Consider the following 11,411-nt stretch of genomic DNA (forward strand, 5'->3'; position numbering starts at 1 on the left):
TTTTAAAGTTTAAAATTGCACTAAGATTTTTGGGAGAGTTGGTGGTAGAGATGGGAGAGGACAGAAAAAAAGAAAAACGTTAAAAATATTGTCAAAAGCCACTCTATCACTTCAGCCTTTACAGTTTTATTTATTACTGTGCAAGTATTTTGCTAAAAACTAATTACAAAATCAATGTTAGTTTAATGAAGGGCTTGTTTTCACATTTGAGGATCAAGTGATATTCAGAAGGTAAATGAATGAAGCCTTGTCATACTGACCAGGGGAACTTATCTACTATTACCGTGTGTGAAAAAATGTATGTAGACTAAAAACTGTCCTGACAGAAGAGAGGCTATAAGTAGGGCATAGAGAACCTAGACCAAGAAGTATCTCTGTAGTTTCAATACTAGCAAGCATGCTCCTTGGGACCCCATGTGTACAGAGAAATATTCAAACTTCACACACTAGAGCAGAAGGCAACCTTTAAAATAGTACCAAAGTTAGGATATTGCCATAAATAGATTACTGAGGACCATTTTAAACCATAGAAAAGAAATGCAAATGATCTGCAAATATATTTAAGTGCAGCTGCCATAAACTCACTTAGAAAGAAAGCCTCATGTTTGATAAAATTGAGAGGGAAATGTGCTAATCCATTCTCAGATCCTTAAAAAAGAATCAAGAACGTGCATCATTTACATGTACCCTGTGATGTCCAAATAAAGGAAATGAAAAACTTTAAAATATCTAATCTTTTTTTTTCTTGGTTTAAAAAAAAAGTGTTTCATGTTCAACATCGTAGTTAATAATCGTCTCCCCAAAGTTAACTGAAAAAACAGATAACAAGGCAAACACTGACAACATGAACAGTAAGTATGAGCAGGCACTGCAAAAAACAATTTTTGTTTACTGATTCAATAATACCATTCCAAAGTAGTAACATGAAAGAAGACCTTTTTTTATAAAAACTTCACAAATAAAAAACTTTTCTAAATAGTTTTTACAGTTGAACACCTTATAGCACAGTGAGCTATTTTAGAAACAAGCACAAAAACTCTTATTCCACAAAAAAAAAAAACAAAAGAATTTTATTTCTGTTTTAAACTGAGTAAATTCACTGCAACATTAACCTCTTTTTTCTGGTACAATGCAAATAACAACAAATGCACATCTTAAATTTGGTTGGTCACAAATCAGAATGCTATCTCTTTTTGATGCAGCAGAAAGTAATAAATAAATGAAAATTAAACACTTCATATCAACAGTTTGGTATCAACAATTCAGCAGCGCCATCCCCACATCTGAAGGACAACACAATCTGGTTTTATAAAAAAATACTTGATATGTCATGTCACTTGGGCTAAAGATATGTTAAGATATTATTAGTTGTTCCTTTTTTTCTTCAAGGAGTCTGGACATGTGATTACCGTCCACTAGTACAGTCACACATTTTTAATGGGGGTAAGTGACCAGTTGGTCCATGGCACAATCAAATATTTCACACCTCTGTCAGAATGAAACCTGTGCAAAAGGCTCCATGTTTATAAGCGACAATACAAACTGACGAAGCTGTCAGTCCTTCACACTTTTTAAAAAAATATCTACATTTATCCTCATAAATGCCTAAATGTTAAACCATCATTTGTTCAAAGAAAGAGATGCACATTCATATTGTGAAGTTATTAGGAAAATACTCTCGCAAATAAACTATATAAAGATAAAATACACTTCAAAGGTTTTTTGTAATTGTTGGTTATTTTTTTTAACATTATTCTATAAAGTGCAGAGAAATCCTTCTAAGGGAAAAAACTACTCCCTATAACAACAATATAATTACAGCAGCTTTTGCATAGCAATACTTAGAGAAAGTTGGACACTTCAGTTTCCTCAGGAAGAGAAGGATGGAAGAACATCATCCAATTCAGATCTTTTTTTGGACATGGTTCTATTTTCTTCAGGAATGGTTGCTGATGCCAAATCTCCATTGAGAATATTTCTTGAACAGTGAACAGGTCCTATTAAGAAAGGGATTAATACTTTAAAACTTTCCTTCCAAGACAAACCAAGATTAAATTCATTTTCCTATTATTGGACGCTTCCAATATGGTTCCTTCTAGACCGCTGAAAAGACAATACCTTAAACGCGAGTCTAGTTTCCTAGACCAATGTATGAAGCTACTTTTATTTTAAAGATACACACACAAAAAAAAAAAAAAACTTTTGTGGACACTTCCCAGTCAAATCACAGAACTTTAGAATTGGAAAGAACCTCAGACACGTAGTCCAACTCTATTTTAAAAATGAGGAAGCTTAAGTTCAAAAAAGGCCAACCAGGTCACACAGTAAAATGCTAAACTTAAAACTAGACTCCAAGTCATACGGTTAAAGGACTCAGAGCTTGAAGGGAGTTTAGATTCCCTAGTTTAAATCCTTTATCCATCAGTTAACATTACTACATACCACTTACAGGAAAGCAAATGTAGTATAATGGAAAACATACAGCCGCCTCTGGAGTACATGGACCTGGGTTCAAAACCCACCTCCATGACCTTGGGGGTAAGTCATTTACTCTCCCTGGGCCTCAGTTTCCTCATCTATAAAATGGTTGTGCTAAGCTAGACAGCCTCTGAGGCCCCTTCCACCTCTAGTTCATAATCCCCATAACAAGGCCTTCCACCGGGGACGCTCCCGATGAACACCGCCAGCGAACCCAACAAAGCCGGGTACAAAAGCAGTCACGCGCCACCAGAAGCGACTCAGAAGCTCCGGTAATTGAGGAAAGTCCACCGGTGGGGCATCCGCTCTAAATGCCACCCACCGAGCTACTGCTCAATTGTCGGCTAAAGTAGGCACCTGCGAGTACACACTTCAACTACTCTGCAACTGCAGGGAAGTCTCAAGCCAGGCCTGGAGAGAGTCCGATGCACCCGGGTTTTCAGAAAATAGATCTCAAGAATTTTAGGATTAGGATAGGAATGACCCCATCACTGAAGAACCTAAAATGGAATGCGACTTCAGAGATCGCTGGGATGCCTATGGAATGAAACTTTGACTATACAGTCACAAATTACGCCACTGCGAAAGGAAAACAACAACACTGCAGAGGCAGTTCCACGGTGATTTCAGATTTTTAAAAAACACGTACAGAAAAATGAAGGACGTATAAATTTTTAAAAGTGGCACAAAAAGTAAAGATGGAAAGTTTAAAGTCAGGAAGTCAATTATATCAATTAATTCCTTAGTCAGGAAGCTAAGGTTTCCATTAAGTACAATGAAAAAGTCTTTTGGGGGCAGCTAGGTGGCGCAGTGGATAGAGCGCCGGCCCTGGATTCAGGAGGACCTGAGTTCAGACCCGGCCTCAGACACGTAACACTTACTGACTGTGTGACCCTGGGCAAGTCACTTAACCCCACTGCGTAGCCAAAAAAAAGAAAAAAAGAAAAAGTCTTTTAAAGTTATATTAGGATCAAGATGAAGAACTAAGAAGGGACAAACCTACTGTTTGGGGAAAATGATGTGATTTTGACAGATGACAGAGAAATCAGAAACTATTTAATTTTGACTTTGTTTCTGTATTCTCCATCAAAGAAAATAATCTTGAAACAACAATGGGCAGAATATGGTGAACCAAAAACCCTGAAGAGATGTTATAGTCATTTGGGACCAATATCTTTTTGATTCCAAATGGTCCCAGAAGGACCAAATTGGTCCTTTTAACTACTGTAGGGGTAAAAAAATAAAATAGATGGGTATCAAAAACAGTGGGAATGGCACTGGAAGTAGTCCAAAAGAAACTGAATGGTACCACACTTCAGAGATGATAAAGAAAGGACACTTGCACTGAGCAAGGAATGGGTCCTGGTATCTGAAGGCAGCTGATGATACAGTACATAGAGTGCTGGGCTTGGAATCAAGAAAAACTAAGTTTAAAGCATTCCTCAGACACTTACTAGCTATACAAATCACTTACCACCTTTCAACCTCAGTTTCCTCATCTGGTAAATGAGGGGAATTAGACTAAATGATATCCAAGGTCCCTTTCAGCTCTGAATCTCTCATCTTGTAAAATTCTATTATTTTAATTGATTTTAAATTTTAAACTGATTCACATCAGTGAAGTACCTGAACTATATACAATGATTCAACAGACCCTTTTCATAGAATTGAACCATTGTTTTAGTGCCCTTAACCAAACTTTTTAAAAATGATAGAAAATACTCAGCTTCATGGCAATAATACAAAGACTAATATCTAGAGGATGGATGTACAAGGTTATATTGTATTGTAATTGGATTACAAAATTTTAGGACCACTTAATGTTAAATGGCTAACATTAAGAGCGGGGTTGTTTGGGGTCGATAAAACTTAAAGACTTGAAAGGTAAACTATTAGATAAAGATCTTAAGGCCCAATCATGAGCTGACAGGACTAGATGAAATATTTGGATATGCCTACATTAGCAGGAGCAGATTCAACTATACACCTACTAAACACGTCCATGGCAAAGACATAATGGTTTCATTTTAGAGCTAAGAATATGAAGCAGCAAAGTAAAAAAGAGGTAGGAACCAACAAGCTTTGGCTTTTTTGCAAACTCCACAACTAATATTGTCTGTGTGACCACAGACAAATAATTTTCTCTCTGTGATAACCTGGTGACTAGCAAAGGCAGAACTCCTTCACCCAAGTGCTCTCCCCTACTATTACCACCTACCTCCTGCTCTCTTGAAGAGGCTAAACAAATACTGTGCTTCTTTCCTTTCCTCCATCCTTCACTTCTCAAAGTACAATCAATTTCTGACCACTTCGCACATGTCCTTTCACACCTTCTTCTACATTTTTCTTCTAAATCAGAATCTTAGAGATACAACCCTCTTGCCCTCCAACCCTACTAACCCCCAATATCCAATCCCCAGGGACATCTAGTCCAATCCATACTTGAATAAGAATCCCATCCACTCTTACCAAAGAAATGGTCAGACAACCTTTGCTTAAAGATTACTAGTGAATCAAATGCATTACTTTACAAGGCAAACCATTCCACTTTGGGAAAGCTCTAATTGTTAAAGAAGTTTTATATTAAGCCTAAAATTTGCCTCTTTGCAACTTCTGACCACTATTTCTCAATCTGCCATCTAAAGCCAAGTAGGTCACTTTAAACTACTCACCCACATGATGGTCCTTCCAATACTTGAGGATAGTTATTCCCCAAGAAGTCCTATATTCCTCAGGATAAACACGCCCAGTTCCATGTGGGCTTCCTATGGCATGACACCAAGGCTCTTAACCATTCTGGTTACCTACTCCTGGATGCTATCCAGCTTATCAAAGTCCTTTCTAAAATACAGCTTCCAGAAACAAGCACAAGATTCCTAACGCGGTCTCATTACAAAGAATACAATAGGTCTAGTCCATCTCTAGTCTTTGATGTTATGCCCCTCCAATGTAGTCTAAGATCAACTTAACTTTTTTGACTCAATGAGTTTGCATTCCAATAAAACCCAAAGATCTTTTTAGGACAATGTTACCTGGCCACCTCTTCTCCACATTTTGTTTGTGAAGTTAATTTTTTGTATTCCAATGATAAGACTTTATATTTCTCCTGATTAAATTTCAGCCCAATGAACTGACTATTCCTTCTATCTTTGTATCATTCTGTGAATTTAATAAGCAGACCATTAGTGCCTTTACCCAAGTCATTGGTAAAAATGAAAAACAGTACAAAGCCAACCACAGCTCTCTGGGCCACTCTAATTGAGACCTCCTTCTAAGATGACAGTGAAGAATCATTAATGGATGCAACCTTTCCAACAGGTGTGAATCCACTTAAACCTGCCATTCTCTGGAACAAGTCCTGCTAAACTTCCCAAGCTGCTGTAAGAAAATCATTCAAGGGGGCAACTAGATGGCACAGTGGATAGAGCACCAGTCCTGAAGTCAGGAAGACCTGAGTTCAAATCTAGCCTCAAATACATAATACTCACCAGCTGTGTGACTCTGGGCAAGTCACTTAACCCCAAATACCTCACACACACACAAAAAAAAAATCATTCAAGTCCTTTACATATGGAAGTGAGTGGCACAAAACATAGTAAAAATTTTGGGAAAGGGCAACAATGAATGTTCTTCCAATTCACCAGGAGAGACATACTTTTATTACAGCACAAATAATAATAATATGATTTGATTAGACCTGAGAGGCAAGCAGTATGGCATAATAGAGAGAGAGAATCAATCTTAGAGCCACAAAGTCCTGGGTTCACAAAGTTCTACCTCTGACACATACTGAATGAGAGAAGCTGGATAGTACACTGGATAGAACTCTGAACCCAGAATCAGCAAAGTCTGAATTCAAGTCTGTCCTCAAACACTTACTAGCTGAGTGATCCTGGACAAGTCACTCATTTTCTTCATCTATAAAACAGGAATAATAATAATAGCACTAGTTCCCAGAGCTGTTATAAGGATCAAATGAGACAATATTTGTAAAGTGTTGTGTAAATTTTAAAGCTCACAGATAAAAACTTTAAAGTCACTGATAAAAGTGTGAAAACCACTCTAATTGAGAGCTCCTTCCAAAACGGCAGTGAACCATCAATTAATAAAGATAATCTAAGATAATAAACTCAGAGAAGATGCTGACCTGCATTGGTAGAGGGAGAATCCTTATCAGGAAATTTCCAATGAAATCACAAGCCTAGTCCCTCACTTGTCAACTGATTATGCTACCAACATGGAGACTTTTTCCTCTAGACTTGGAATGTTCATTAGCTTAGTTTCACAGACTCATTTAAGATTCATTCTTTTTCTCTCTTTCTCCAATTTAAAAAACATCAACGACCAGGTACAGAAAGTATTTTCATTTTAAAAAGGTATTTACATATGCAAAGTTCTATAACAATCTGTACCTTCACTTAACAGCATCAATCTGGGAATCACAGTAAGAACGCTAATAAAATCCAAAGGCACTTACTGCTGCCTTCAAACTTACTATCTGGGTCTTCAAGGGGAATATCATTGTAGTCTGTATCTGAGTAGGTTCTTCTGCGCCGTTGGGAGATTCGGTGAAGTGAAGGCCCTGGTTCTTTTACAGTGTGACTACTCCTACAAAGAAAGTAAGTTGATTCACTTTACAATCAAACAAATTCAAACATCCCCAAGTCAGCTTGAAGTCTTAAATTACTTCTGTTTCAGTAAAAGAGAAATCCCTTTCATGTTAATATACTAACCAAAACAGCTTTCTGAGTTGAGCTGGATGGAAAATAGCCATCACAAAATTCAAGAACTTTTCTCTGAAAGAAAGCACTACAGCCCTCTGAAAACCTTCAACCGTATGCTCTTGGTTCAGAATTCTATATGAAATAAAGCTCTTGACTAAACAAGGTTGGTGGTCTAGTTTCCCAACCACAGATGGGCAGATGAAACAGTAAATAAGCAGCAACAGATAAAGAAGGAATGGGAAGTATTGAGATTTAGACATACTGATATCAGTGAAAGATGCTAGTGACAGCCAATGCAGAGACAAAAGGATAAATAAAAGGCTTCTAAACTTAGAGCTGAAAGGTCCCTTAGCAATCTCTTAGGCCAACACCCCAATTTTAAACATGAAGAAAGGGAGGCCTAGAAAGATGAAATGATTCACTTAAGATGACAAAAGCATGAAGTAGGAGAACCAGGATCTAATCCCAAGTCCCCTGTCTCCAAATCTGATGATATTCTTTCCACTGTATTGTGGGAACAGGGACATTAAACCTGCATAACTCAATAGCTTCAAGGAATCACTCCAGTATGACTGTTAACATTCATAATGACCCTAAGTCATTCAAATATGAATTATGTTCCATAAATTTTGCCTAGTATAGTACGGAAGAATGAAAATAGATTTTAGAAATAATCCCATCAAAATATTTATTCAAGTAAAATTACCATCAGATATGTTCAAAGTAAAAGGACGCATGGACACTTAAAGTGAGAGATGCATATAACAGCAGATTTTTTTTTATTAATTGAAGTTGCTGGATTTTTTTCTCTTTCTCTTTTTTCTTTTTTTCAAAAATTCTTTGCTTTCAAGTTGGGTCTTTGGAAAGGCTAAGGGGAAGGATACATGGAAAATGGAGGTGATGTAAAAACAAAAATTCAATAAAAATTTATTTTAATAACAAAAGGCAGAGGTTTCAGTTTTCCACAAAACATACTTAGGTGGAGCTACTCATTTCCTGACAATGCTGGACAAATAAAGCTTTAATTAGCATACTTGCTTTAGAATTTTCATTTTACACAGCTGACCCAGAGAAAGATCATTTTAAGCCAAAAAATGTTATAAGGATAAAATAATGGAACATCTAACAACTTACATTTTGAGAGATAAATATTACTATAAGGAAACTTGACTAATGTTAAAAGTTTAAATTCCTCTGCTGCACAATTTAAAAACCTGGGATTATAATAGGTTATTCAAGAAAGCTGAACTTCTAAAAAGAAATCTGCTGACATTAATTTGATTAGTGTTTATTTTTAAACATCCATGAGTTTTTCCCTCATTCTGCAGTTTTTCACCATGATTATTACTTCTTTACCTTTTAATATGATTAAGAAATACAATAAGCTACAGCTCAGCGTTAGAGACCAGAAGCTCCAACCAAATTTCCACTGATCAATGCTTGGGATACTTACAAGCACTTGATGGATATAGAAAGCCATCAGCTGATAAATGGCATGGCCTCTCTGCCATTTTACATACCAAATCCTATTAATGTCAAAAGAAGCAAGGTGATGTAATGGACAGGGCACTGAACTTTGAAGTCAGGCTGACTTGGGCTTGACTCTTGCCTGGGACTCTTAATTTTTAAAAATCCTTTGCTGGGCAACTTTACCTCCATCAACCTCAATTTCCTCATCTAAAAAATGAGGAGGTTGTATCTGATGACTTTTCAGGTCCCTTCTAGGGTAGCTAGGCTGTGCAGTGGATAAGAGTGCTGGACCATGGACTCAGACCCTTACTAGCTGTGTGACCCTGGGCAAGTCACGTAATCATGTTATGCCTGTTTCCTCAACTGTAAAAATGAACTGGAAAAATGAAATAACAAGCTATTCCAGTTATCTTTGCTAAGAAAACCCCACAAAAAGGGGTCACAAGCTAGACACGACTGAAAACAACTAAACAATATAACAATAAGGTCCCTTACAGCACTAAACCTATGATCCTGTAGGCCTTCCCTGTATAGGTAATATGGGGCAAGAATGAGTATGGAGGGGGAAAAAAAGGACAGTTTTACCTGTCTGAGCTGTAAGAACCAGGGTGGCTGATGGAACGTTTCATCTAGAAATTAAAAAGGAAATAAAAACAAGATATAAATTAAAAATGCACAAAATAGGTCCAAAAAATAAATACTATAAATGGAATCATCCAATTTAATTTTAGTAAACCAACTCAATAAAGAGATTGCTGGGAAAAGATTTTTAAAAATGAAATACTCCCAGGGAGCTATGATTTTATTAGGGTGAGTATTCTGTCCAATGATTCACATTTTTACAACCCAACTGTGCCTGCTCATTCTGTGCAACTCTTGTCTGCATCCTCCCCTGGTAGAAAGTATTTCATTTACTGGAAGTTCTCTATACCAAGGAAGTCAGAGGTCCAGTCTCCATCCATATAAAATCTCCAACTAATTTCTCTGGGTTAATAAAAATTAGGGGGGCAATCTTGGCACTATAAAATGTGCTTATAGATTTGATTTTGGAAAGTATATCTCTAAAGCTGCATTGTACATTTAATATAAACCTGACAAGCAGTAGGTGCTTAATAAATATTTTTTGATTGAATGAAGAATAATTCACTACTCAGGCCATTTTTGGGAATCAAATCTCCAACTTAGCCAACTATGCAATACACCAGTGTAAAACATCATAGATTTTGGTAAAAATCCTTGCAAAATCTCTCCAAATCTTTTTTTCAGGTAATTCCCAAAACAGTAACAATGGACACTGTGAATGCAACCTGCTTCCCTTCGTGAAAATTATCTTGTACTTTTTAGTACAAAATCAAATGTCCCCTTCTGACTTTATCTTACCTCTTGGGTCCCACTTTCACATGACACCAAGTTTATCACCCCTGAAAGGACAATGAACTAGTTGACCCTGCCAAACAATGTACCCGTTGTTCCAGAGATTCTAGATAATTTCAGATTGCAAGTTCATGTCACTTGACACTTCCCCCAAGAATTTTTTTTCATTTTTTCCCCAGTTGTGCTTATGCAGAATACAGAACTCATGCACATGACACTATTTATGATAAGAAAACTGACTTGTTTTCACCCCCTCTAACTCTAAACAGTGAAATAATCCCATTGGGGGAAAAATGCTCCAACCATTTGAACAGGTGAAGGTGATACAGGAGAAACTAGAGGATCTGGATGAGGCAATTGAAACATCTCTGGTTTAAACTTGGCATTTGCTATCTTCACACATTCTTCAAGTGTGGTGATGAATGTGTTACATGTGGCACTAAGCAGAGATGAAGCTTCGTTCATATTCTGAAAAAAAAAAATCAACAGACACACAAATGTCAAGGTCAGTAAAGTCAAAGACCCATAAATGAATCTTGTTCAAAGGGGCAACATTACAATCGAGGAGGAAAACATTACCTTCAATTAATACATTTAAAAAACTGCTTTGAGGGAACATTTTACTTCCAAGAACAGGGTGTCAGAAAATTGCAGCAACCTGTGGATAGGTAAGTAATAGCTGTCTCTTCTTGAATAAATAATATATGAATGAAACTAAATTCACAAATTTTAAAAACATGCTTTTCCTGTCTAGTTAGGATAGTAGTGATCTGAAAAACCTTTAGGTAATAATTTCTATACCTGTACATATAAGTGACACAGACGAAAACAATTTTCTAATTCTTAGTGCGTACAATCAAAAAAAAAAAAATCTCAATTCAATTTTGACAACGAGTTATTTTGAGAAACTGGTTCTGAGGCTGTTACATGCAATAGCTTGGGAAACCACTTCGGCCTACCAGGCCAAATAGACAAACAAAATAAGCAAATGACCAAACACCTTCTTTGTCTCTTGAGTCTTAAACCTAGCAGGTGCTTAATAATTATTTTTAATTGAATTGAGTTGGGAAAAAAAGACAAAACTCTCCTTTTCTTTAATCCCTGCTTTTTCCATTCCTACTTACAACAAATACAGAGGTAAACAAAAGCCACTCTCCCAACATCCCTCTACTCAGAGAATGGTATGTGGCTCCCAGTATTAGTCACATCATTAGCACATAATTAGCATGTGCTAATTAACAGAAATAGTAAATGTGTATCCATTCAGCAGCCAGACCCTACATATCTGGATTTCTGACCCTTTTCTAAGAATACTGTGGGGGGGGGAAATATAAAAGTGTATTAAAGTCATTTTCAGAAATATTC

General features: G+C 36.7%; 1 protein-coding gene across 1 annotated transcript; it reads right to left on the reverse strand.

Moving 5' to 3' along the window:
• Positions 1-1,375: 1,375 nt before the first annotated feature.
• Positions 1,376-10,706, reverse strand: LOC114032982 (pleckstrin homology domain-containing family A member 3-like). Its single transcript, XM_027848428.1, has 5 exons — positions 10,626-10,706; positions 10,350-10,514; positions 9,258-9,301; positions 6,974-7,086; positions 1,376-1,997 (listed from the first exon to the last, which is right to left on the reverse strand). Exons 2-5 carry the CDS (start codon positions 10,509-10,511, stop codon positions 1,870-1,872), a joined length of 447 nt encoding a protein of 148 aa, XP_027704229.1. The 5' UTR covers positions 10,512-10,514; positions 10,626-10,706; the 3' UTR covers positions 1,376-1,869.
• Between the last annotated feature and the right edge of the window lie 705 nt (positions 10,707-11,411).

This window comes from Vombatus ursinus, unplaced genomic scaffold (genome assembly GCF_900497805.2).
Source record: "Vombatus ursinus unplaced genomic scaffold, bare-nosed wombat genome assembly UNPS02006271.1, whole genome shotgun sequence".
Classification (NCBI taxonomy): domain Eukaryota; kingdom Metazoa; phylum Chordata; class Mammalia; order Diprotodontia; family Vombatidae; genus Vombatus; species Vombatus ursinus.

Coding starts and splice junctions, on each gene's coding strand:
- LOC114032982 (XM_027848428.1), bottom strand. CDS start 10,511: ATGAACGAAGCTTCATCTCTGCTTAGTGCCACATGTAACACATTCATC. Junction 9,302..10,349: donor CACCTTCACCTGTTCAAATG/GTTGGAGCATTT, acceptor TTTAATTTCTAG/ATGAAACGTTCCATCAGCCA. Junction 7,087..9,257: donor GGTTCTTACAGCTCAGACAG/GTAAAACTGTCC, acceptor CTTTCTTTGTAG/GAGTAGTCACACTGTAAAAG.